Source organism: Ascidia mentula, chromosome 1 (genome assembly GCF_947561715.1).
Source record: "Ascidia mentula chromosome 1, kaAscMent1.1, whole genome shotgun sequence".
Lineage (NCBI taxonomy): Eukaryota > Metazoa > Chordata > Ascidiacea > Phlebobranchia > Ascidiidae > Ascidia > Ascidia mentula.
In genome coordinates, this window is record NC_138566.1 from 9,266,157 (window position 1) to 9,293,186 (window position 27,030).

The 27,030-nt window shown below is 37.2% G+C and overlaps 6 protein-coding genes across 7 annotated transcripts; 3 read left to right on the plus strand and 3 right to left on the minus strand.

Annotated features, from left to right (window-relative positions):
• Nucleotides 1–1,459: 1,459 nt before the first annotated feature.
• On the plus strand, nucleotides 1,460–2,328 carry LOC145894635 (PAT complex subunit Asterix-like). The gene is made up of 4 exons (XM_082983270.1): nucleotides 1,460–1,602; nucleotides 1,673–1,769; nucleotides 1,852–1,949; nucleotides 2,191–2,328. Exons 1-4 carry the CDS (start codon nucleotides 1,535–1,537, stop codon nucleotides 2,255–2,257), a joined length of 330 nt encoding a protein of 109 aa, XP_082839396.1. The 5' UTR covers nucleotides 1,460–1,534; the 3' UTR covers nucleotides 2,258–2,328.
• A 432-nt stretch (nucleotides 2,329–2,760) lies between these two features.
• LOC145894627 (U6 snRNA-associated Sm-like protein LSm4) lies at nucleotides 2,761–3,995 on the minus strand. The gene is made up of 5 exons (XM_082983258.1): nucleotides 3,885–3,995; nucleotides 3,742–3,783; nucleotides 3,334–3,432; nucleotides 3,121–3,274; nucleotides 2,761–2,902 (listed from the first exon to the last, which is right to left on the minus strand). The coding sequence occupies exons 1-5, from the start codon at nucleotides 3,885–3,887 to the stop codon at nucleotides 2,817–2,819; spliced, it is 384 nt and encodes a 127-aa protein (XP_082839384.1). The 5' UTR covers nucleotides 3,888–3,995; the 3' UTR covers nucleotides 2,761–2,816.
• Nucleotides 3,996–4,403: 408 nt separating this feature from the next.
• LOC145913289 (cyclin-G-associated kinase-like) lies at nucleotides 4,404–15,133 on the minus strand. 2 transcript variants are annotated; one of them, XM_083000894.1, is made up of 20 exons: nucleotides 14,942–15,133; nucleotides 14,810–14,868; nucleotides 14,565–14,739; nucleotides 14,154–14,293; nucleotides 13,689–13,802; nucleotides 13,437–13,538; nucleotides 13,198–13,333; nucleotides 12,121–12,233; nucleotides 11,967–12,054; nucleotides 9,582–9,716; nucleotides 9,372–9,507; nucleotides 8,808–8,943; nucleotides 8,603–8,736; nucleotides 8,033–8,248; nucleotides 7,488–7,703; nucleotides 7,049–7,242; nucleotides 5,741–6,709; nucleotides 5,527–5,675; nucleotides 5,339–5,467; nucleotides 4,404–5,269 (listed from the first exon to the last, which is right to left on the minus strand). In XM_083000894.1, the coding sequence occupies exons 1-20, from the start codon at nucleotides 15,060–15,062 to the stop codon at nucleotides 5,120–5,122; spliced, it is 3,612 nt and encodes a 1,203-aa protein (XP_082857020.1). In that variant the 5' UTR covers nucleotides 15,063–15,133; the 3' UTR covers nucleotides 4,404–5,119. The 2 variants fall into 2 exon arrangements, with proteins under 2 accessions (XP_082857020.1, XP_082857029.1); XM_083000903.1 differs by lacking the exons at nucleotides 11,967–12,054; nucleotides 12,121–12,233; nucleotides 13,198–13,333; ... (4 more) ...; nucleotides 14,810–14,868; nucleotides 14,942–15,133 and adding an exon at nucleotides 9,878–10,996.
• A 712-nt stretch (nucleotides 15,134–15,845) lies between these two features.
• On the plus strand, nucleotides 15,846–20,729 carry LOC145917846 (solute carrier family 71 member 1-like). Its single transcript, XM_083003142.1, has 11 exons — nucleotides 15,846–15,984; nucleotides 16,128–16,223; nucleotides 16,508–16,570; nucleotides 16,646–16,773; nucleotides 16,842–16,956; nucleotides 17,062–17,265; nucleotides 17,733–17,846; nucleotides 18,183–18,367; nucleotides 18,433–18,530; nucleotides 19,133–19,305; nucleotides 19,957–20,729. The coding sequence occupies exons 1-11, from the start codon at nucleotides 15,910–15,912 to the stop codon at nucleotides 20,227–20,229; spliced, it is 1,524 nt and encodes a 507-aa protein (XP_082859268.1). The 5' UTR covers nucleotides 15,846–15,909; the 3' UTR covers nucleotides 20,230–20,729.
• LOC145917847 (RNA demethylase ALKBH7, mitochondrial-like) lies at nucleotides 20,727–21,797 on the minus strand. The gene is made up of 4 exons (XM_083003143.1): nucleotides 21,484–21,797; nucleotides 21,225–21,398; nucleotides 21,038–21,168; nucleotides 20,727–20,975 (listed from the first exon to the last, which is right to left on the minus strand). The coding sequence occupies exons 1-4, from the start codon at nucleotides 21,745–21,747 to the stop codon at nucleotides 20,801–20,803; spliced, it is 744 nt and encodes a 247-aa protein (XP_082859269.1). The 5' UTR covers nucleotides 21,748–21,797; the 3' UTR covers nucleotides 20,727–20,800.
• A 481-nt stretch (nucleotides 21,798–22,278) lies between these two features.
• On the plus strand, nucleotides 22,279–26,759 carry LOC145902863 (protein IWS1 homolog A-like). Its single transcript, XM_082990958.1, has 12 exons — nucleotides 22,279–22,694; nucleotides 22,873–23,005; nucleotides 23,074–23,253; nucleotides 23,388–23,614; nucleotides 23,773–23,808; nucleotides 23,880–23,960; nucleotides 24,067–24,213; nucleotides 24,298–24,424; nucleotides 24,610–24,790; nucleotides 25,032–25,175; nucleotides 25,653–25,812; nucleotides 26,102–26,759. Exons 1-12 carry the CDS (start codon nucleotides 22,307–22,309, stop codon nucleotides 26,479–26,481), a joined length of 2,184 nt encoding a protein of 727 aa, XP_082847084.1. The 5' UTR covers nucleotides 22,279–22,306; the 3' UTR covers nucleotides 26,482–26,759.
• Nucleotides 26,760–27,030: the final 271 nt, after the last annotated feature.

Below are 27,030 nucleotides of genomic sequence, written 5' to 3' on the forward strand. Positions count from 1 at the left end.
TGCGTCTTTAGGACGACATGCTTGTAGTGTGTAAGGATGAATTTGTACTGTTAAACTTTTGTTATGTTTACTAATTTGATCCTGTTTATATTTGAATAAGGCATATTAACGTAAAACGTGTCGATGCTTACTGAATCTGAATTGGAATGTTGGTGAAGCCACTAGCCGCAGGCTAGTAAGTACCTGGATCCCACACAGTTGGTATGTTCAGTTATACATACGTTTGAACTTGTGATGTGCCCGACGTGGTTTGCGAGTCTTTAATCTTTTTAATGTTAACGATTAACTAAGATGCAATTGTTAACTGTGCTGGGAGGCATATCTGCGTTGTGCATTGTTTAATATTCTACTGTGACGTAGCAATATGCTATTATGAATTTTGTGGTTGCAGAAAACCGCTACGCTCAAATTAAACGAGACGGCCATTCGGACCAGGGTTGCCATTTGGCCGTCTTCACGGCCAAATTCCAGAAATTTGGCCGTTTGAAAATCGGCCTGGCCGCGAAAAAATCGTTTGGCCGTAAGGCAGATATTTGGCCGAATTTGGCCGAATTTCACCTGGTACTATATAAATCCACAAAAGGCATTGCTGTTTTCAGATTTTCAATAGATTTGTGGACGATTGTGTTGTCATAAATATGTCTCCGAAAAATTGTTACGTCATAAACTAATCTTGACTGAGTTTGTAAAGAATTATGCTGCAATCGTAATGCTTTAGCAACATAACCGGTTTTGAAACCACTGATAAGCATATAGATAACAGTGTTTTAAACATACAATTTACGAATTTATTTCCGGCTATATAGTCGTTTCTACAGAAATCATCAAACTTTTAACGTGATTTGGCCGAATTTTGGCCGTAAGAGAAAAAAAAATCAAAAAAGTGATTTGGCCGAATTTTGGCCGTGAGAGAAAAAAAAATTGGCCGTCAAGTGTTTTGACCATCTGGCAGCCCTGATTCGGACCAGGAGTGGGCTGTTGTGGTGGAGAATTGGGTGGGCGCGTTTGCTTAGTGGGACGAACGGCGCAGGACCAGGCTGCGCACAAGCGGTCGTAACATCAACATCAAAGGTATTTTTGTGAAGGCATTTTTGTTGCGTCTTATATTTTAGTAATTGGTAATTACTTTGTTTTCTAAGCAATCATCAGTCATCAAACATAGAAATTGACATTAAATATCACTTGAAGGACAACAGTTAAACAAAGTTTGCTAGATTATAGACTGTCAACTACGAACTTGTTGCGTTTTAGTGTGATTCATGTCAACAGAATATTTTTTTGAAACCTGGGATATCTTTGCGTTTATGTGCTTGGATTGAGGTGCTGTGCCGCATTTTTTTTAGGTTTGCAAAGTGTGACCTGAGTATATAAAGGCTGCGTAGCACTGCCGTAAAGAATGGCCTTCTAGTGGTGGTGTATATTTCTTTGGAAGTTCTTTTAACAGGCGTGTTAATTTGTTTTCACTGCAGCTTGTTTGCTTGCTTGCTTGTTTTCTTTCTGACTAAGCAGTTGTTGTAATATTGAATTTATTAATATGGATGGAGAAAGTCAAAGAAAAGAAGTAGAGGACGATTCCAAAAGCCGTCCTTATAAAATATTTAGGTATGTCATAACCATTTATATAAAGCAATATTGTTTATTTTCTTACAGTTTCACCTACTGTATTTTTTAGATACAAACCGAAACAAGTTAATGGAAGCGAGGACCCAGTTCCCGATTACATGAACCTTCTAGCAATGATCTTTAGCATGTGTGGATTAATGCTGAAGGTATAATTTTTTCCTAAAGTTTAATTTATCGAAATCCTTTATGACACAATGTTGATTTATGATGCTGATTATTTTGTTATAGATTAAGTGGTGTGCATGGAGTGCAGTATTTTGTTCTTTAATAAGCTTTGCAAACTCAAGATCGTCTGAGGATAGTCGCCAAGTTCTAAGCAGTTTTATGTAAGTTGTTTTTTGTCATAGCTTTGTATGTTTATTAATGGGATTAAAATTTTATATTTTTTATTTAAATATCAATACGGGCCTTAGGTTTTTAAATTAATCAGTTTTTTGTTCTTTAATCACATTGTTTTGGGAATATAACAGACAAATTTTGTTGTTCCCATTCTGTCAACATGTACTTATTCATACTTAAATTGCAAAATTGGACATTTTTGTTCTGGAATTGCATTAATTTTTACAGGCTTTCCGTGTCAGCAGTTGTGATGACATACCTCCAAAATCCAGCTCCAATGAACACTCCTTGGTAGCATACACTATCTGCGGAGTCTGCCAATGGTGCAATATTCCTTCAACCAGCCTTTGGGCTGACAAAATTCTTGTATTTTTTTCTTAGGTAAAATCTTGTGCTGCTAATCACTAATATGTTGTGTTGCTATTTTTGTTCTATGATATGAAGTGTGGGTTTTGTGTTGGACCAGGAAGTGAACAAAAAAAGAGACTTAAATGTGTACCCAATAAAATACCCTACCATTCTCCCCTGCAGCAGTTAAGCCTTTTATTTCCAAGTCAATAAAGCCTAAATATTTAAATGCTCAAGAGCACCTTGAAAAGTGTCACAAAATATAGTGTAAGAAGGCATTTGTAAGAGTAAATGTTGACAAATATTGTTACCACATTAAATTACACGAGTATAAACACAGGCTTTACTACCAAAAGAGTTCTAAAATCAAAGGGCGAAATAAACAAAATCACCATTTCAAACAGTCAAAAATATAAGTCATTTGGAAGTGTGGTCTTTGAAAACATTCTGCCCCTGACACAATGCTTCCCATTTCTGATGCAAGCTTGTATAGCCTTGCTACTTATTCATTCTCTTGGTCTTCCTCTGCTAGGTTTTTTGGGTTGTCCTTTGGCACCTTGAGGGGCTCCTCTTCCCCTTCCTCCAAATGCACCTGTAAAATAAAGAATATGCAATAGCACTGTGTTCGCTACACTATTAATGTTAAATTGCAAAATTTGGGATCCAGCCCTACAACCACAAATCATTTTCAATAAACCACCTTGACATTTAAGTTATATACTTTTATCAATCCTGTTGAAAATCAGTTGCTTTATGAGAACAAAAAATCAGTGGTAGTGTTAAAAAAAGCAGTCAATTAATTTGTTTTACCCTTTCCCCTGCCCCTTCCCGCTCCTCCTCGGCCTCGTCCTTTTCCCATCGAGTCTTCTTTAACCATATCTATAACTTCATCAGGAATGCGTAGGTACTTGATTGTGCTCCCTCGAATATAACACTCAGGCATTCTCCAAAAGTGGTCACCATCCTTTGGACGTTATCGAGTTAAGGTTGTATGCATGGCCAAAAAACAGGCTTTTGTCTCACCCTAGATGTGCAGATAACTTCTCTCAAGTTTATGTTCATCCAGTTATCACAACTAACAAGATGTCCATTGTATGTCTCTCCATTTTTTAATTCAACCAGCTATTAGTACAAAAATGTCAAATACACTAAACACTTTATGATTTAGGAACATAAACATGTAACAAGCAAAGAACGCATCTTACACAATAAACATTAAAACATGTCATAACCAGTGGTGGAATTCAAACTATTTGTGAGCCGCTTCTATCACAAAAGTCATATTTTTCAGCTGGTTCTGTTACAAAAAGTCATATTTTTCGGCAAATAACTGATTAATGCTAACTGGTTCGCTGATCTCATAAAATTTCGTGAGACGGTTCTAAAGAACCGGTGCGAACCAGCTGAATCCCACCACTGGTCATAACCTACCATTGGATGATTGACAGCAGTTTTCAACAGAGACAGAGGTAGCTACAAAAAGAAAAAAGTTATCCGATTGATCTCCACAAACTATCCAGCCTATATCAGCGTAGGCTAACTTTACACTGGCAAAGAAAGATGAATCCACTTACCATGTCGTTGTTTTTCGGGTACAAACAGGAAAACAAAGGTACTAATTCCGTGCTCGTTATATAAAGTCAAAACGATCTGACAACGAAATAATGTTCGGGCTTTGCGCCAGAACAATATTTTAATCCGGACCATTTCAGACATTCAATACTTTCCAAAAATAAAACTTGTACACCAATTGGCATGTCCAATTCATTTGGGGTTTCCAGTAAACGCTATACGACGACTAAACTATCCTTTTTATCAAATAAAAATCAGACTATCTGATAACTTTTCTCGATACCAGGTTAGTTCATGCTTAAATCAGAGAAATAGTGTGATTGTCCGTACATATGCGTGGACTACGCTTAATCTGAGGTTGCCTTCCCAACTAAACTACCTCTTTCATCATCAGTAAATATTCAAAGTATGTGAGAAAACAGACCGTCATGATCACATACCAAATATAAGTAATGTCGTTTTTTCCCGACAAAGACGTACCAAAGTTCAGAAAAAATGTCTGCAATTCTTTACAATAACTTTGGAGTTGATTTTATTTGTGTTAAATGAAGAATATAATTTAAAACACGAAACCATTACTTGTAAACAGAAAACACAAGTAGCTAGTTACGATAAGCTACTTCACGGCCATATGTTTGTAGACATAATTTTGCAACACAGCTAGAAAAGATATTTCAACCACTAAGCACCCTCGGACAAAAATTGTGGTCTCATGGTTTAATATTTGGATCAGCCATGTTTATCTGAAAACCTTTACTGAGAGCCACAATGCACCCAAGGAAGTTACAATGCAAACTAATTAATGACACATGGCACAGATAAACATGTGTGTGTTGGTGTGGGGATATAAAACACAAGCATGGAATGTGGGTATTGCACAACAACAAATCAAATTTGTTAAAAGACACCCAGAATATCCCAAAAAGAAATGGTCAAAAAATGATTCCCTCTAATTTATATTGCTGTTATTGTCACGTTTTCTTCCAATTGGTAAAGCAAAAAGCATTGTCTACCTACACGCAAAAATAAATTAAAGACATGCACCTTACAGTAACAAATATAGAACAACTGAGATCTTCTAAAATGTACAATAACAATGACACTAGGGACAAAAAATTAACAAAACAATATGTTTAAGCAAGTGCAAGCAACAAACGCGGGTCAAAACCCATTTTACAAGCCCTAAAATTCTCCCGGCAAGACATGATTCAACGCTTGATGTAATGTTCGCAAGCACTTAAAATAGAGCTTGCATTCCCTTCTCTTCAAAGTCTGCCCAGGCATCGTTTAACTCCATAAAAATAAGTTTGGCATACTCCTCATGAGGCTTGCCAGCGGCCTTGTCTGGATGCACTACAAGACAAGCCTTTCGGTAAATCTTTTTCACCTGCAATTTAGAAATGGGATAAATATGAATAGATATGGTCTGAACATGGGAGCCTTAAAAGGCACATACATCATTTGGTTGGACCAACTGGTGCATTCCACACTGCTTCCACTTATTTTCACCTTCCCAAAGGACTGTGTGCAGTGTTGACAGAAGAGCCCTAATGTTGCGTTCTTTACCTTCAATCCAATTTAAAATCTGAAAGACAGTTAGAATCAGTGTAATATATCACTCAAACACACGTTACATTTTACTACCTTTAGTTTTTCTGGGTCTATATCTTCAGACTGTGCTTCACGCTTAAGATCAGCAAGCTTTCTGCGTGCTTCTTCTTTTTTAGTGGCTGTAAACCCACTTCCAGCGAGCAAATCATCGAAAGCATCTTCCTTCACTTGAGGTTTCACATCTAATATCACATACAGTGTTAATTTTTGGAGACTTCAACAAACAACCTGTTGTATCCAAACTTACTTGATTTCCAGGTTGATCCACTTGCAGCAAAATTTGCGCCAAAATAATTGGCCTGAGGGGGCATTCCTAAATTTCCAGCTTGTGCATTACTTGCTGGTTTGGGTTGAGGTTTTGCTTGTCCCCCAACATGACCAGATGTGGTACCAGCACTTTTCTTAGTTCCAAAACTTGCTAGGTCAGCAAAAGGATCATTAGATTTCTTTGTTTCTCTCGTACTTGACTGGGTATTTTGCATGGAAGGTTTGGATGAATGTGCCCAACCTGACATAAGGTCTGGTACAGCTGTTCCACCGCTTGGGGCAAAAGGATCAAATAGATCTTCCTGTTTTGGTGGAACTTGAGTGGGTTTGGCAGGCTTAGGAGCAGGTGGTTTGTCATTATTTCCAAATGGGTCAAAACCATCAAAATCACCTAAAACCTTTGATACATCTGGACCAGCAGTGGTAGTTGTTGGCTGAGGGGCAGAAAATGATGAAAATGGGTCAAAGGTTGGTTTATTTTTGTTTTTTCCATCAGATTCTGAAGCACTGGTTCCAGCTAGCCCACCTAACAAATCTGGTCCCTCCATATGTTCAGATGAGGAAGCAGATGTGTTTTGTTGGCCGACGCTTGACAACAAGTCAAAATTGGTCGCAGTCGATGGTTTCGAGGGTGCTTCTGCACCAGTGGGAGCTGATGAATTTAATCCAAGAAGATCAACATCATCCAAAGCTGCTTGGTCAGGCAGGTTGTCTTTAAAATTAGCTTCAAATGGGGCAGCAGGTTCAACATTCTTAGGTGCAGAGGTTTGTTCCTTGTTGGTTGTTCGTTCACTCGGTTCTTCCCAGTCAAGAGTAGAGAAGAAACCACCCTGTGTGGTGGAGGGTTTATCCGAAGGCTCAGGTTGAGAAACATTTGTTTTCTTTCTTACTGAGCTTGTTACATCACTGTCATAAGAAATGGAAGGTCCAACTTCATCTTCTGCATGACCTGAAAACAAAGTTCATATTAGTGTCAAAGATAGAATAACAATTAACATATATCTGTTGTACAGAATTTACATCAATTTAATTACCTTACAAAAGCCATTTAACATCAGCTGTACTGATTACCACGTGCAATTTTAAACGTTTTTTGGTAGACATTAAAAATAGTTTCCGAACATGCCTTGACATGAATCATATGCAACTGCAACACCTCATATTTCAGATTACAATAATAATGAAAAAAAAAATTTATTTAAACTCCTTTGTTTGAGTAAATGCATGCTGTGTTTTCTTACATGTCAAATAAAAATAAAATAGGTTACTTATGAAAAATTTAACTCACCAAATTTCTGCAAAACTTCCTGTTGTTCTTCTCTGTTGCTAAACAACATCTTGGGTGTCAGTCCTTTCTTGGGCATTCCAGACCATAAATCAGACTGCAGAGACCTGATACTATCACCATGCACTTGTACATGGATTGTAACCTTAAACCCATCAGGGTACTTTTCCTGAATGTCGCGTGCATCCAAATCATATCTATGTACATTTAAACAAGTTTTTTACAGTTTTATTTCAAATCTTTTTGTTGAATATGTGCCAGTTTTTTAACTCTGGTGCAACATTTTTAAACTGGTTCTTACATATGGTGATATGTTACATGCATTTTGGCACGTAATTCATGCATTGACAGTAAAGTTTGCTGTAGCAACATTGGCAAGTAAGGTCCACGTAAGAAGAACTAACAACTGAACACACAAAAAATATTTAACTTTCCGACTTACGTTTTAAATTGCACTTTGGTTGCATTCGGAGGAATGAAGCCTGTATTGAATTGGACCTGGAACATCCGGATTCCTGTTTGTTTTCCCTGCAGCTGGAGTTTGCCTCCGAGGATTTGTCGGGCATGGAAGAGACTGATGCTAACATCTGGTCCACTTTCACCTCCAACTCTTGCCCCCACATCTATTACAGCTTTTCCATCTTCTACTGTGAACCCTCTGGGTAATAGATAGGGAATTTGGATAATATACTGCATACATATTAATATTTATTCTTAACTTTTCAATGTGTTAAAACGTTCACTAAGAAAGTTTTTGTTACAGTTGTAGTTAGTCTCTTATGAGTTTGTAACCTAAATCACACAAGTTTGCCTTTATTACCATATTAAAGTGATTCTCTTTTTCCAAAAGTTTCCCATGTGCTACATACTTAAAAAAAAAAATATCTACACACGACGAAAAGAAGACCTCATCAATTACAAGCGTCTCAGAATTAACAGTTAAACTCTACCAGTGTTGGTATGAATGTTAAAGTAAACAACACTTACCTCATTGATTCATAGTCAGCAGAAGTTGATACAACTCGAGTCTCGCCGATATTTACTTCACAAAAGGGTCGACATCCATTTCTCTGTCTGTTGAACAGAGGCACTGGCGACATTTCCACTTGCTTGATGGTGACATGACAAGCATGAGGATAATCAATGCTGCCACTGTCCATAGGTTTTTCTGGTGAAGTGATGTTGCAAATGTACTCAATGTACCTGCAATGCAATTACATATTAGAAGATATTGAACAAACCACGCCTTGCGTTAATGATAAAAATAACTGTATATATCTGTTTTAGCATAGTGATTCTAGCACAGTGTGTTGCTTGGCCTGGTGCGTCATTCTAAGTTTTAAGGGAATCGCATAACAATTAAGGCAAAAAAAATATTTGAAAAACTGGAGCAATAGCAAGTTTGGTCAGTCTTCAAAATTGTAAACATAGGAACAAATCGTCCTAATAGATTTAAGACTTGTAGGTCGCAAGTGGCACAAATATTTTGTCGCACAGGAAACGGTTTAAGAACCACAGTTTCAACACATAATTCTACTTGTACTCTAATAAACAAACCTTCTGTATGATGGAATGATTCCTGGGGGACCTCTTTTGATGCTGAACATGAAAAGTGCAGCTTCTGATGTTGTAAAGAGACCACAGAGCACCAAGACAGAAGATAACACAACAGCAGATTGTGCCTTTCCATCCTGAGATACACCCATTAAGAGAAATAATTAGTCCTACCCAGGTATACAATTAGTTTGTGTTACGAACTTACAATGCAGTGGATCACTGCAACGTTGTTTGGGTCTTTCCTCAGCCATTGTATAATGTGTTTGCAAGCGGTGAAAAGCAGTTTGAGTGTTGGGGCAAATTTTCCTGACCAACCAACGTTTACAACTCGATGGTGAAATCTAATTCAAGCCACACACAATGTAAACATTGTAAAAAAAACATTGTAAAAATGATATAATAAGAATTGGGAGCAAAAACGCCACATAAGATTATTTTTACAAATGTGACATCGACAAGCGGTTTCAAAAATTTTAACCTAAAAATCATCATACATTTAATCTATATATGTGCGACCACAAGCTTATTTCTGTTTGAGGCAAGCAAAAACTATAAATTCACAGTGACAGTGAAGTAATGATGTTCATATGAGACCTGGTCTATTTTAAAGAAACATACGCCTGATATCATCAGTGTCCAGTCAGTGATCACATCCTACAATATTTCATACAATACCCTATTAAAATACACAGTAACATTTACTATATCTACTCATGCAACCCTCGAGGTCAGCGAATTTACAAACATAACAAAGGTCATTTTTACTCACTTAGAATTGTTGTACTGTCGATTGGACAAGTTGAAAACTGCATAATGATCCTTGTGTCTCGAGTCAAAATATGCACAAACATCATCAATGTTGTTCTTGTAAGCAGCCTCCATCCCATCAGCGGGAAAAGACATTACTTGATTAAAAAAATAGAAAGGCTATATTAGTTGAGACCCAAATTATTGTACATTTTGTAGAGTTAATGGTCACCTGCAAGTTTTGATGTGATGTAAGTAACATCCAGATCTGACTTGGTGTAGTTGGCCACAGTGTCTCGGATGTTGGTAAACAATTTTCCAGCACCACCTTTGACCATGCTGAACAAACCAGAGTCTGTACTCGTGCCTGCAATGCAATAAATATCACGATAAGTTGTCATGTCATGGAAACTAATGTAAAAGATTCTAAATTTGCAAAGCATGACGTTTAGGTTCTACCGACAGGGAATTAAACAACACTTTGTTTTACTGCACTATGGCATCTTTAAAAGAGAAATACAAAGGCACCATCATTGAAAGAAGAATCCAGAATACAATCATCATCCTCGGAGATGGGTTCGACATCAAATTCGTAATTGGCCTGGCAGAGGGTAGTTGCTTCATCATCATAGGCTGCACAACGGTTGTATTTACAGTGGCTAAATGATCCCCATGCAGCTATCGGCTTTTTGCCGGTGATGACAGACTTTGTAGTTTTTTCATCGCTACAACTTTTTGTATCGGTTTCATTGAATTTTGGGGATTTTGAAGAATCGACTTTGGAGAAGTTACAATCACTTTGCTTCTTTGCCAGCTGTGTTTGATTGATGACGGCCTTGTTGATAAAACTTGTGAACATGTTTGTTTCTTAGCAATATTCCAATCTTATCACCAGCAAGGTCTATATCACATTATTCCTTTCTGCTGGTTCTAGCACCAAACTCAAAACACCATCATGTCTGGGTAAGCTACAGAAACTAAAAACATGGATCAGTAATTCACACATTTTTGCCAGACAATCCATTCAAGCCACTTGGGACGCCACCTTCTAAATAATGCATTGGATACATCTTTGCACAAAAGGCAGTCACACAACATAAAGAACATTAGTGCACATAGCTAAAGACTGTCGAAACCTGACAACCTATTAGGGTATTGTATCAGAAAAGCTGCCACAAACAATCAAACATAGAATCAATGACTAGCTGCAAATCGGAGTGCTTCACTTCCTGGGATAATCGATACGCCCATCAGAAGGACCGTTCCCAGTGCCTGTTGTGCTAAGTAGCTCTCAACGTCGAGACGTTTTCTCTCTGCCTAAACACGGCGACTATTTCAAGTCAAAGTGCCTGCGATAAGACGCCTACGATGAGTGGATTTGTTAATAGCAAGTGTTATTTCGCTCAGACACAGCTTACTGCAATTAACTTATTGCGAACGCAAGTCTCCCATCTTGCCACACAGATAACATTGATTGAACTTTAAAACGACTGCGACCTTTTGGTCAAATTGTTGGCGATCGATTTAGACAACAAAGGCACAGCAAGCAACCGCGTCCAGCCAATCCCCAGGAGGGAGATTTTAAGTTAAACCACTCACAGACACAGGCGACACAAAAACGTTTGCACTTCACCAATGGCGAAATTGCGATTAAGGTCGTCAGATACAATAAACTAACGACCGGAGTTGTTGACGTATACAACTACATACAGTGAAGGAAACAAGAGATCAGCACGCCAACGTTATAAAGAACCTTTCCGGGTATAGAAACGATCTTTCAACAATGGGAGCTTGCCTGCCAGTTGCACGGTTTGTGTTACATTTGACATATTTACTGTATTTCTTGTATTTCTAAGTTTTGTCGAAAATAGTACACACAATTTATTTCTCATAAAAAGATCACAAAAGCGGAGAGACAAAGCTGGCTGTAATGACCAAATCCTCGACAAATGCGCTGCTGAAAACTTGCTACGCTCGTCTCTGCTACTACTACGACGCAGGTATGTACAGATAATAAGTAATCAAGGGTTGATTTCAGCAACTTCCTACAAGCATCGGTACGCAAATGGGCCATCTCCGGTATGAACGTTGCTAACGTCAAATGACGCACGAGAGTCGAAGAAAAGGAAAAAACAAACGCTTCCTAGTTCTGTCACGACCTGAACATTAAATTTCCTGGAAGTTTGCTAAACTTCTTAACACCTGCACTGTATTCTGCGAAAGAAGGTTGACTCAGCAACATCCCATGCTCGGCTACGACCGAGAACTTGAACGAGGGACGATTGGAGGGATGAAAGTATTTGATTGATTTCAAACGCTCTTTTCTAACAAACTACACGTTACTAAAGGTTCCTGGTTGTGATGGTAAGATGAACAATCTGTTACGAAATGCATTATTTTGTGGATATATCGCGAGGTAATTTTTTTTAATAGAGCGTTGATCAGACTGCTTGAAAACGTCCCTCGACTGCCACCTAGCGAAACATTCAACGCCGCGCAGTTTCACGCATTATTATTTTGCACTAGTTTTCATAGTCGATGCAACGAAATTATTACCATTATGTTGTACCAAATCTACCAAATTTTTGCACTTTAAAAATCACAGGTCAAAACTTACCATTTACAGAAGTCTGTGGTTGTTGTCTTGTTTCATTTGGCGGGGGCCGTTGTTGGCTGGAGTTTGACCAGCTGGACGATTTCTCGCACTGCAAATTATCGCTTTAGTCACTTAATCGAAAACTTGCATAATACACAGTAAAAACATTACTTACAAGATCGATCGGAGATCTGGGGTTGATGTTACGCGAGGCGGCAAACTCGATCACTTGTTCGCATATAACGGCGGCAGGTGGCCGGTTGTCGGGGTTAATTTGGAGGATGGCCTCTGAAAGATAATACAAAGTTACTTTACGTGGGGTGAAAATCAACCGTAGCAAAAAAATATTTTTTATACTGATCAACCTTTGCCCATATTGTTAAGTATACTCGTCTCTCAGACACGGCCAATATCAGAGACCGTACGAGTATTTGCTGCACCGTTTAGTTAATTATACATTCATAATAATATAGCTGTCTATGCACTGGAAAATACATTGACAAAAAGATCTTTTGTGTTAGTGCTTATTTGTTTTTGCGTGCCCCTGAAATCTTACATTTACATGCCAGACACATCATATGGTATATTCACGAAGAACTGTGAGGCGCGCGTATAAAGTAAACGCATGTTTGCGCTGTTTTGCTGGGGATGTCGCATTGCTAACAGTGCGTTATATATTAATACGTTATAACTCTACCTTTTATCTGGATTGCCCAGGACAATCAATTAATTTGAAAAAACGTAAACTGTATCGATGTAGCTTCAAAACTACTGTTTCGGAAAAGTGTGATTTTAAATTAAATCTAAGTTTGAACCTGGGTTTTTTTTCACTAAAAAATTTCTGTCAAATGTCTGAAATGCCAGCAAAAATTTAGGACATTTTCAATTTATTTTGGTCATTTACAGTATAATACTTTCGTTTGCAAAAATGTAAGCAACTTGAATAATCTACCAACCAATTTCCTTTGGGACATTGTGTCCGAAACAGCTTTTATTTTTTGTGACATTTCTAAAAAAATTGGGTCAAAAACCCAGGTTTGAACATTGTGCCTGAGCGCTAGCAACAAACGTATGATTTATGCGTAATGCGTTCTAGTTGATGACGTAACTCCGACAGTCAAGATTAAGTATTTCCTTAACTGCCACCCGAGTGATAGTTGGATTGTGGTAATCGTTGAAAAATTGCAGTAGTATTTGTTCAACAACTTTGTTACCGTTCTTTCGAAGAAATTGAGGCGCGCAAGCCACTTACTTATTAAGGGATGGAACATTGTGTATTGCTTGTCGTTGGACGGAATCGTGTAGTTGGCATTCACGATCGCAAGACGAGCGGAATCCTCAAACGGATGTTTTTTGAAGCAGAGGAGGTATAGGATGCAGCCCAATGCCTAAAGAACAACTGTTGATTAACCAATCATAGGCAATTATATATATTATACATGAAAAACATTTTTGCTCATGTTTTAGCTGATCAAAAGACAATGCATTTACCCAGATGTCTTGCATTTCACTAATGGGATAGTTGCTGTACATGTCAATCATTTCTGGTGTGCGATACATTGGAGTTGTGTTTCTGAGAATTTCATCCTCAACCTGTAATGAAAACGAGGTCTTTAACCCAGTCCTAAATGAGTGATTTCATACCAAAAACTCATAAAACATAACCTTGTCTGATTGTAACCTTAGTATATTATATACATACGGATCTATAATGAAAACGTTGCTTTGACACATTAATTATACCTGAGCCCTTTTAGAAGCTGACCAAGTATGATCAGGATAGTGAGCGGTTGTGGTTGCACTACCAAAGTCGCATAACTTAATAATTCCCTCTGCTGTGAGGAGAAGATTTTCAATCTGAAAAACAAGATTAATTTTGAGAAATGCAGACAGGTGTACAAACTGTTTCGACCTATAATGTCTCATCAGTACAGCTGGTGACCATGGCACATGCTAGCTGGTAGATTAGCAGACACACCTTACAGGTCGAAACAGTGTGTACATCTGTCTGCAGCTCTCTTTGACTATTATGGCTCTTTTGCGCATATAAGATTAATTCTACTGATGAAAATGGTGTCAGACTTTTTGGAACATGCTTGGTCTTGTCACCATAAACCATTAACCTAATTGTAATACAGTGGCATTGTTTTAAACACATTCATTACTTGGGAGTCATTACAATTTGTAAATAAATATTCTAAGAAGTACCTTTAGATCCCTATGTATAACAGGGGGGTTTTGCTTGTGAAGGTGCTGAACAGCTGAGCATGTTTGATAAAATGTACGAATCAAATCATCTTGTGGAAGTGAACCACCAGTTTTATTCATCACCTCCAAGACTTGTCCACCTAATATTTAACAAAAATTTATGGGTAAAGCAGATGTTGGAAACCCCCGGCACAAAACATTAACAAATTCATACTCGAATACTATTGAAATACACAAGCTGCTACTACAACTAGGTTTCATGATAAATTTAGGTCAGGAATGATAAAAACATAGTGTACTAGTGGTTACTAAAAAAGTTAACATAAACAAAAATTAATTTTGCACACAAGGTCAAAACAAAGGTTGTCGACACCAGGGTTACAAAAAATGCGCGAAGATGATGCTGGTTACCTGCACACAGTTCTGTACAAAGCAAGTATTCATCCTGACTTTGCCCTGATTCTTCTTTAGAAATGGATGCGGCAGAAATAAATCGCACGATATTTGGGTGGCCAGAGAGTCTTTTCAAAAACTGTATTTCACGAATGATTTCTTTGCTTTTGCTGTCCTCGTGTGAAAGAAGTCGCTAGAAACATGAAACGAATTTACATCGAAAAAAATTGCTTACAAATGCTACAAATCACATCTGTACAAACCTTCAAAGCATATGCTTTTCCATTGCCATCACTAGCTTCATAAACAATCGCAAAGCCTCCTACAATGTACAATTAGAAAAAATTTGAAAAACAAATTAAAAAAATAGTAAACAAGCTTTTAAGTAGTCCTACCTTCAGCGATAATTCTATTCACATAAAGCTTGTGCTTGCCAAGTTCCACCACAGATCCAACAAATTCGTTGCTTGAACCACCCACGCCAACCAGGTCCAGCGCTGCTTGAAAAAATGACATGTTGATATCCTTTGATTTACTCGTTTACATCAACGTTTCTGGTATAATCGTGCAGTGAACTAAAATAGATCAGTGACTACAAAACAAAAAAGGTCAATTTAGTGAAGCAGAAGAATAATAATCGGGTCAACAGCAACACAAGCAACCTAAGCATAATCTGCATACGGAAATACTACACCACTTAAAACGTTAGCCCTGATAAAAGTAATGCATGTATTTTAATTGTTATTTCTTTCCACAAACAATTACTACGCGAGCAAACGAACGAACCCTTTCCCCGGTTTGTTGCGTCATAGTAGCAGTGTGTCGCTTTGGTCGAAACAATGTCGCGCAACTGTTTTTCAGGAAACAAATTTCGGATTGGCAAAATAACTTAACAATCAAATCAGAAATGAGATTTATGCACAATGATGGCAAACAAAATATTTAACGCAAAAAACTACATCTTAAAAGCCACAACATGGAACATTCAACACATTTTCCCTTTATATGTTTTAATATAAATTTGCAGAAAAACATGTAGTCAGTTTAATATTTGGGCAAAAGTATATTTTTCAAATAAAAGCTTTCGCAAAAGTAACACGAACCGATCGCCAGTGTAACGCGATAACTACATGCGACATAATAATTGATAAACAAACGAAGGTTCTACTTGGAGAAAACCATTCTCACAGTCGAAGTAACGTGATATATGTCAGGCTTGAAATGTTTATGCCCGTTAATTGTGAAATAGGCAAACGCAGTGCAAAATAATTCCGCATATACTTTTTGTGTTACAGAAAGGTTACATGATTGGTTTGTTTTAGTCGTTGTAAATGTTAAATTTAACACTTAATGGATCGATTAAATGAAGAATGTCAATGAGCCTACGCCAAAAAAGTCTCGTGCACTTGTCAGAAAAGTTCTTAACATGAAGGAGATGGTATGTATGCATATGAATACTATACAAGTATATTCAATTAACTACAGTACGTTTTTGTGTAAACCTAACAATTGATTATTAGAATAATGTCTGGCATTGATTGTGTAACATGATATATTGAACATTTACCTGATTTGTTAAAGGTGGTCAGTTTTGGAAAGCCAAGTGTCTACCATGCAGTCATTATTATATTCCTGGAGTTCTTTGCATGGGGTCTCTTGACAGCCCCTATGATGGATGTAAGTTGCCACCAGATTGGAAAGTTTGTTTTTTGCGCGGAGGATTTCGTTTTGGCGATCGTTAATTGCGCGGACGATCACAACGTTTTTTTTCGTACGTTAATGCATTAGTTCATTAAGATTGCGCGGATTATCGGTAAATTTTCACAAAAGTGACATTTTTAACACGACATTTTCTCTAGTCTGGAGTTGCCATGTGGAGAAAAACAGAGTTGCATGTTTATGATTTATTTGCACTGATTTATGACATTGTAATTTATTAATACATAAATCTCCTGTTTTAGGTGCTGAAAGACACCTTTCAGGAGCAAACGTTTTTGATAAATGGCCTTGTTCTAGGTATAAAGGTGAGTGAATTTCTTTTAAATATGTCGGCCAACAGTTGTTATCACCTCTTCTCATGCTGATTTTGTTTCTTTCAGGGTATTCTTTCATTTTTAAGTGCCCCACTTCTTGGAGCCTTGTCAGATGTTTATGGTCGCAAAACATTTCTTCTTCTTACTGTGCTCTTCACATGTTCCCCTATTCCATTGATGGTGATTAGTCCATGGTATGAATTATATCACAAATTCACCTTATACACTAGTTTAACATTCATAACTTTTACTTGTTTCAAAGGTGGTTCTTTGCCATAAACTCTGTTTCCGGTGCGTTTGCTGTTACTTTTTCAATAGTATTTGCGTATGTGGCTGATATTACTGACGAAGCGAATAGAAGCACAGCATATGGTTTGGTAAGCATTTATATATAGCTGCCCCTACAGAAAAACATTCACATTTTTCATCATTGCTTTATTGAACATTTTAGTACATATTTTTTCAAATGTATTTTTTTGCAGGTGTCCGCTACCTTTGCAGCTAGTTTGGTAACCAGTCCAGCTATTGGCAGCTACTTAAGTGAGGCTTATGGCAAGGCTGTCGTGGTTATGCTTGCCACATCAATAGCTGCGTTAGATGTTTGTTTCATTCTTATAGCAGTTCCCGAATCCCTTCCCAGTCCCAAACTTGGCCCTTTTTCATGGGACCAGGCAGATCCATTTGCAGTAAGTTTTTAATGAGGGTTGCTTCTATTTTCCATTAAAACTTATGTACTTATGTAAGTTGATAAACACTGCATTGGTTACACAAGACATTGGCACATATGGTAATGTTTGCCTACATGTATTGTTCAGGATGATTTGACAAACAATTGTCAATTGTGTTTTTTACAAAATATGTCGTAATGATTAAGCCTGCAAACACATGGGTAAATCAAGTTGTATTAAATGGTTTACGGTTTCAGAATTTATAATGCGAAACCATGTACATGATAATTTGTAAACAATTTAATATGACGTCAGTGTGTTAATTCAACTAATTGATAGTGTGATTTGCTAAGTGGTGTATGTGATTAAACGGGCCTAATCACAAGATGAACTACACATAATCATATGTCAAGTGCTGTGATTGTTAACAAGTGAAGCTTATAGATATAGTGAATATATTTATGATAGGATGAAAATTTTTTTAGGCATTGAAGCGACTTGGTGATAATAACATTTTGTTGTTACTGTGTCTCACTGTTTTTCTGTCCTATTTGCCTGAAGCTGGACAATATTCCTGTATCTTTGTTTACCTTCACTATGTAAGTATCAAGTTTTATCACTGAAATGCTACGATGGTTTTGAATAAGTTTTCTATTTAAACACATTTTTGTTTCAATAATAACAAAACATGCACGTGTTTCCACTTTTATGCTAAACTGTTTGCTTAGCAGTATTTGATACTAACATGGAATGTTTCGACACCATTATCACAATGCTAAAACAAAATATATTTTATATTTATAACTATAAAATTTTGGTGTATCAAATGTTTTTAAAAAATCATTTTTCCACCCAAGTTGTAACCAGGTTTGGAGTAGTTTTTCTAAAAAAAATATTTTCTTGATCATTCATCTTAAAATGCTTTTTGTTTTCAGGTAATAGGTTTCACAAAAGAAAAGGTTGCCACATACATTGCAGTTGTTGGCATTTTGTCTATCGTGGCACAAACTGCAATATTAACTGTACTCTTTCAAGCCATGGGCAATAGGAATACCATCCTGCTTGGCCTAACTGCTCAAATTGGCCAGTTGATATTATTTGCGTTCGGGAAAACAGAGTTGTAAGTATTAGTTTTTTGTATTGTGGATAAATATGTGTTAATAATATTGTTTTTTTGGCTTACAGACTTATGTGGATGGCTGGCGTCTTGGCAGCTCTTTCCAGTATTAATTATCCATCCTTAAATGCTTTGGTTTCGAAGCTTTCAAATCGCGATGAGCAAGGTACAGTTTGATAAACAGTTAGATCAAATTAGTCCATGATACGTTGTTGTTTCCTATGGGAAATGTATTACATTAAATGACAGAACAAGCAATAATTAACTGTAGGCGTATAAAAAAAACTAAAAATAGTTGACTGGCAATTGTGAAGTGTTATGATGTAGCAAACATTAGTGATTACAGAATTCTTCTAGTCACAACATCTTTTTGTTGTATATTAAGGTGCTTTGTGTTATGTTATACAACAAGGGACGTCAAATTGGTCAACCTATATCACTTCCTGATTGTGGTTAATCACTAAAGAATGGGGAGCTTGTTGTGTGGCATCTATTGTAGATGTTGTTCCCAACACTATAGCATATAAACAAATAAATATACATTGTCATTAATGTGCATACACTGGTTAATTTTTTGATGTCTGGCAATGGATGAGCTACACATCTCGCTTGTTTATTTAAACTGTTTCTTGTGCTGAATAAAATTCAAAAGAAATTTAAGTTCCCAAACTATTGGCTGCATTTTTAATTTTCCTGTGTAATATCTTTGCAAAGCCCATTTTTTAAAAGGTTTAAAAAATGATTTAACTGTTTTTCTGTTGTTGTCAGGTGTGTTTCAAGGAATGGTAACAGGAATAAGAGGCCTGTGTAATGGCCTTGGTCCAGCACTGTTTGGTATCACTTTTCATGTGTTTAATGTGGAATTGGAAAAAGTTTCTCTGAATCCAATTGGTCCAGTTAATGAAAATACCAACAATACCAAATTATTCCATGTGGATGAAGTAAGAATATGTTTGTTGTGAAAATGTTGTTTGTGGTTGAATATAAGACACCCTTTCAAAATTTATAATCTGTCGAAAACTGTGGGTTGATTCATTTGACCAGATAGCACTGATGCCAACTTACCAACCTATGAAAAATGGTGTGTCAAATGTTTGTTATGTAAATTTCATCCCAGTATTTCATGAAACTTACCAAGTCAAACAAACAAGCAGTTTACTCTGTCTGTGTTTATCTGCTACCTAATACTGGCATACTAACGTGCAGCATGTAAATTGAAAAAAATAAAAAAGTTGACCTCTAAAAATGATTGGTTGTACACATGCCCTCAATATGCATGATTGCAATGTCTTGTAGGCACTTTTAAAAAGAGTGTTATATTATTTAAATGTATGTGTCTAGGTGATTTTTCTTGACAGAAGTATTGTTGCAATTTAACAAGAATCATGTAGTGTTTATTTTTATCCTGAAATAGCTTTCCCAAAATAGTTTGTGTTCAGATACTTTATTTTAAACCAGGATCAAATCAGGCTCTCATGTAGCGACAAATAAAACCCAATAAAAGTTCTAGCTCTGTGTCTGCATTATCTTCATAAGTTGCATAAATTTCTTCAGGATGTTATGGCAATAATAAAAATTCTGTTTATGTTCAGAATGTACTGCCCGGTCCACCATTCCTGTTCGGAGCATGTGCTGTCTTGCTGGCTATGATGATAGCATTTCTCATACCTAAGAACTTTCATCCTATCCATCGAGATGGCAAGGACCACAACAAAAGAGACTCTCAAAGCACTGTGAAAAACAACAAGCATTATGCTGCTAATTTAACCTCACGAAATGCTTCTCACAAAAAGATAAATCAAGGAAAGGCATCAGATTCTGAAGAGATGATGTCCATGCTAGCTACTGACGATGACATGTCATAGCTTTAAGTATACTGTTTTTATGTGTTTTTGTTTGTTTGGTACAGACATATGCAAACTCTTCAATTAGTTTGCAAGTCTGTGAAAGTGGTTGTGGTCAACACTTGGGTTCCCTGAAAGTAAAGCTCTTGAACACAATTATAAAGGCCTCATGACAGGAAACTCCGCATAGACAAGATATTTGAATATATACAAGTGTATGTTGGATGAAATATATGTATCAGGAACACGTGCCAAGTTATTTTAAAGAGCAAACAAGTAGCATGTATTAAGGCTGGCCAGTGTGGGTGCATCTGATTTAGTATTAAGACTAAAATAGAACATTTCAAGCAAAAGATTTTGCACTAATTGTCCGTGGGACATCTAAATGTTTTACTTGCTAGACCTCTTGCCAATTAACAATCACGCAAGTTGTCAAATTGTGTTCCTGTGGTAAATGATTGTCTTCGCAGAAATTGAACCTAACTAATTCAATGTGTTTTATCGTGCAATAAAAAAAAATACGTTACACGTTTTTGTTTCTTAGTTTATTCAGACAAGAAAAACAATAATCCAAGCATAGCATTTCAATTGATCAAGTTTCATCCAACTGTATTGGTATGACTTTAAAAATGTCACTTTGCGTTTGAACTTCTTCTGTAGGCTCAGTCCTACAGATAACCGATATCCTGCGCTGTTTGGGGATGAATACTTCATTTATATAAGATTCTTCCGTTTTAAGAATTTCATGAGTAAATTCATATCTGACTCTGTATTGCAAGTGTGTTGGAAAATTTAGGACACTTAATATTCATTGTTACGGCAAACTTACTTGTCTTTCATAACATACAGAGATCTTTGAGGCAACAATACTTTGAACCAAATATTGCTATTTTCTTCATCACAAAACTTCATGATGGAGGGGGACATTAAACTTAATCCAGCAATGCTACTTCCACAGAACTAACAAGACATTCAAACCATGATTTGGAGTGCCACTGTTAAGCCGATCTACTTACTTTTTTGGAGTCAACATGTGGCTTAATGTAACCATCTGGAGACAAATCAAGTACATGGGTCATTCTCCGCACTCTGTCAGTTGGACCAAAAGCGTATGAACAAAGTTTTGACAAAACTTTAGTGTTTTCATCTGACCAACTAGATACTTCAAGTTCACGATAAAGTTGTATTGCCTAAAAAGCAATAGCATGTCACAAAAGTTTTTTTGTTACTTTGGAAATATATAATATAAGACTATATATTGCGCACTTATCTTACATTGTCCCAGTGTCCTGGTTGATATGCGAGTTTTCCCCATTTTGGCTCGACTTCCGACATAAAAGCCTTTTCCTCTTCTAATGTTATGAAGTCAGGTATAACATGTAACCCGATAGTTGCAACATCTCTTGCCTTTTCGCAGGCATATTCATACAACGACGATGTGCCGTATGATGCATGTAAAAGATTGTAACACTGGCGAAAATGCTTTTGCAAGAAACAATTGCTATAAAATAATCGCGCCAGAGTGCATTTTCCATTCATGTGTGTTTGATAGTAAGTATGAATCAATATCAAAATTTTCTGTTGCAAAATGACAGAGCAGAATACTTTTCAATGGGTTGTTTTACGATGCATCTCCTCATGCGTAACGGTGATTGTTCACCCGTGTCGTAAATGAGAATTGCTTGTCCATGGATAGACAATGGTTGAAGCTTACTGAAGGTTTTTAGATTTTTCCGAGTTTTTATAACCAATAATTTTATTGCCTGATTGAACGTGGATACTTGATTTTGACGTAGGTCCTTTTCCGCGAATTTTGCACTGCCCATTGTTTTCTTTATTTGAGTGTTTGAAGGAGCCATAGGCTTCTATTTGATTAAGACACTCAACGCTCTAACGATACTTTCTAACAGATTTTAACGTTTACATGCTTGTCATTAAATGTATAGTAACAAATTGCAAATCGGTGTTAATTACTGTAACATTTTTGGCAGTAATAAAAAAATTGCATTATGTAGGCCTACATCTACATACAGTACATTCACCAAGTGAAGTTGGTATTTTTATAGTTAACCAGGTTTTAGTTGAATCAGCTTTGATAATGGAAGAACAGTTTCAAGAAGGAATCAATAGCGGTGAATATGGTACAGTTGAAGATCAAACGGATTTTGAGAACAAAGATGAAAATGTGACAAATGTGCAAATAAATGATGAGTATGTAGTGGATGAAGAAAGTGCTGGTGCTGAAGTACAAGAAGAAGCTGTGCTTGAAGATGATATTAACAGTCATGAAAGCCATGGTCTTGATAACAGCATTCAAGACATTGAGCAACAGGCTACAGAGGATTATATTGAAGAGAATGTTGCTTACACAGAGGAGGAGAGTCATTTGGAAGATGACCCTGGTGTAGAAGTCCAATATGAAGAAACTGATGAAGTCGTGGATAATGAACAAACAATTGCGGAAGAAAACATTGAAGATGACTATGGTGAATGTTAACATTTTTAAATATATGCTGCATGCAGTGTTTTCGTGTTTTGATAAACCTTGTCACAAATATAAAAACTTCAGTTCAAGATGAGTTGCCATTAATGGGCATACTTTGTAAACTGTAGAAACTTTTTAGTCTTTTTTTCTTTCACTTAATATACTTTATTATCAAACAGCTGAGGAAACACCAAGCATTGAAGCCAACAACGACGATTCTTATGAAGTAGGGGGGGACGTAGCTGAGATTGCAGAAGACGCTGTGGATAACGAAGAAGTTCAAACTGAGGAAGTTCTAGACACATCTGAAGTGTAATGTTTATACTTTATACAGTTGTATTAAAAATATTTTTATTTATTTCCTTTTCCTAAATACACAGGCAAGAAAATACTGAAGAAGCATTCGACCAAGTGTATGAAGATAATGCAGAACAACAGGAGGAGGCTGAGGATGGGAATCAAGTGGAGTATGTGGAGGAACATGATGATGTGGTGGAAGAAGCTGATGTGGAGTATGGAATGGAAACAAGTGAAGTTGCAGTTGAGGAATCTGCAGAAATGTGAGATGTGCTTCTTCTACTGTACTGTAAGAACAACATAGATTACTGGTGGTTGATATTATTTTCGGATTAATAAAAACAAATTGAAATATACTTGTTTTTTTGCAAACAATTTATTGATGTCTTACTATTAGACTGGAAGCGGAAGATGAAGATGTGTCCAACCAAATCTCTGTTGGAGAGAATGAAGAAGATGCAGTTTACGAGGATGCTGTGGAAGTTGAGGAGGAAAAGCAAAATGAATATGGAGAGGAGGAGAACGTTGCACAGCATGTTGGTGATAGTGATGAGGATGGTGAAGTGGAAGATACTGGAAGTGATGGAGTCAAACTCGGTCACGTTTCGGACGACGACCTCCGAGGTATTGCAACATTTCTATTAAAGCAATATGTGCCTTGATTAATTAAACTGCTGCTAATTCCTAGTTGTATTAATTTAATAATGTAAAAATTGTTGCACATTGATAGAATAAATACGTTAGGCGGGTAAACCATTGTATTTTTACAAGTTTGTATTTAGGTTCGGATGATGAAGACACTGCAGACAAAAAAGGAGGTTGGTTTTTGTTAACTTTTCATATGTTGGTCAGTTGTACAACGAGCAACAAATGTTCACGCATATTGCAGATTCTGAGAAAACTGAAGGAGCAAGCCAAGCGGAGATTGCAAAAATGTTTGATTCAGACAGTGACGCAGAAGAAGAAAAGGGTAAATAAACATTTTATATGGCGTATGTAGCGAATTTTACATCATGTTAAATTAAGTGCGTTGAACTATTTTTTTTCGAAAAATTCAAGGCTTTCTTCTTTTAAAGGAGAAGGAGTTGGAAATCTGATTCATGACATTTTTGGGGAAAGCGACGATGAAAATGAAGAGTTCACAGGATTCGGTCAAGATGATGTAACGTCTGGAAATAAAGCCAGGACGGGAATAATATCAGATTCCGATGAAGAAGACCAAGGTTGTTTGTGTCAAAGTTAACTCAAAAGTTGTACATATCTCAAGAAATGTGTGAAATTAATCATCTGTAAATTTCGCCATGCAGAAGAGCAACAATCGACAACAGGTCCCCCAGTTGAATATGATTCTGACGAAGGAATTCAAGAACCATCGAAATCGTCCGGCATGGTCTATGACTTCGATGTAATGTTGCAGAAAAAGAAAGCAGAGAGGTAAGACTAGAACAAATATAAATTTACAAACCCAACAAGGTATAAATGAACTTGTTGCCCTAGTATGTGATTTATATACATGGATAAAATTGTCCATACTAATAGTGATGCTGCCTATGTAAATATGAAAAAAAACATGCATAAGAAATATTAATTTCTGTCCAACGAATGTTTTTCTTGCGCAGGAAAGGCAGGAGGCGTCGTGACGGTGGAACCATGATTTCCGATTCGGATGACATCATAAGCGCGATGCTTGCAAAAATGAAAGATGCGGCCGACGCAGATAAAGAGGCGAACCAAGTGAAGAAACCTGCCCTTAACAAACTGAAAATGCTGCAGATTGTGGTGCGACATTTGAAGAAACAGGTTTGTGTAGAGTTTGACTGTTTGTGTATGTTTCAGGATCTTGCGTTTTTGTTCTTGGTACACCTAAAGTTTTTATCGACTACAGTAAGGAAATGATTTCTGAATTTTGTGTCGGTAGAAGTGGATGTCCCTGCATTATTTTACCTCAGTAGTTTTGCTTGCAACAATTTTAGGCTTCGTCTGCAAATTCTCAAATTTCTGAAGTCGTATACACAATGCACACATCGTTTTTTTTTGACAGGATTTGAAGGAGGCATTCGTTGATATGGGGATGGTTGCGGCGATCGCTGATTGGTTGTCGCTTCTGCCCGATAGAAGTCTGCCTCATCTCAGCATACGGACGGAGTTGTTGAAAATTTTGCACGATATGCCCCCAGTCAGCGCAGTAAGTGACATGCGATCCGAACTAAAAAGTAAAATATTTATGGCAAAATTCATATAATTATATACTTAATTCCGCAAGGCGATCTGTGGACAGCTCAGATGGGTTTTTATTGAGAAAAATATATTTCACCTAAAAAGGGTTCATCAGTTTTCCAACTTATTTAAATGCAGCTGTCCACAGATCGCTTTGTGGAATTAAATATATTTTATATCGATACGGTGTGCGATCGACAGCCTGCCAGGGGCCTTGATCCAGTTTTTTATTCATTAATCACATTGGCGAAATTCCTATTGACAGAAACCGTGTACAAATTTTTCGTGATAAAATGCTGTGATGCCATGAATCGAAATCCAATTTGAGATTATAGAGAACGTTTTTGCAAGACAAATTGTGATGTTGGATAATATATTCCAACTCTTACAACATTGCTTCAAAAACGCTGGGTTTCTGTAACATGCTGAGCTTCCAACTGTTTAGGAAACGCTTAAATCCAGTGGAATCGGTAAATCGGTGATGATTCTGTTTAAACATCCGCGGGAGACGAGACACAACCGAGAGTCAGCAGGGAGGCTTATAAATAAATGGTCGAGACCTATATTCGGCCTCAATGACAACTTCAAGAGCATGACAAGGGGAGGTATGCGAGCTACATAAAATAAGGAAACGCAGTGTTGTTGTCTGTACTGGAAAAATAAAAACTTTGTTTTAGATCAAAATATCTTAGTTTATGTAGTTCTGTAAACACTGTTGTTTATTGTAAATTGTATCACGTTGATTTAACTGGTGTTAATCTAATAGCTTTGTGTCGTACAGTGCTGAAATCAAATTAATTAAGATTAAGAATAGTGGTTAGGAGGGAACGTATAGTAAAAAAAGAACTAAACGCAACGCACGAATACTTTAAACCGCACTATGTTTTTGCTCAGAACGCGAACAAAGGGATCTGGAGCAAATGCCTCAGGCAAAACGTCGTCGACTGAGCTCGGGGCAAGCGGAGGCCTCTAAGGACGCCACGAACCCGACGGTGGAACAGGAGCCCTTGCGTCCCGGGGACCGCGGCTTCGTGATGAGGGCCCGTGTGCCTATGCCCTCTCATAAGGACTACGTGGTTCGGCCCAAGTGGAACGTGAACGCCGATGATGATGATGACGAGGAGAAAAGTTACAAAAAGCGCGCAAAAGCGAAATCTCGCAAGGACGAGCGTCTTGAAAAGCACATCAAAAACTTCGCCGAGCGTCGCAAACACTCGAAGATGCAACGCGCCGTTGGAATCAGTTTGGAAGGCAATAAGATGCCGCTAACTTGATGTCTTGTCTCGTTGTTGAAGCATGAGTTAAGGTTGGGGCAATCACCCTTATCAAATGTTGGGAAAGAACTCAAGGCACTTTAAATACAGCATGGGGGCGAAAAAGACCGTCGCGAATTTCAGTGCCTGATGCGCGTGCGGCTGTTTAATTAAACAACTCGATTTTTACTGCCCTTCCCGTTTTTCGTACATTTGTATAATCAACAATTCGTATGTCTTGTGACATAAAAAACAGTAACGTCTTTATAAAGCATTTCGTTTTTACGACAATAAACAGTGTGCCGATTTTAAGTCGTGCGCGTCATAATATTGTACACTTTCACCAACTTCACTGGTGTGAAGTTAGGAGGAAAACGTACTGCACCACTACCAAACGTATTGTCGTACGTATCATCACATTGTAAAAATTCCGACTAAGCCAAAACTACGACCAAGATTTCATCATAGTATACTAAGCATACTATAATTTCATTGATGAAAGCTTGGAAACATAGCATCCATAGATATCGTAAACCATTGAGGGCAAAAGTACTTCATTTGAAATATTTT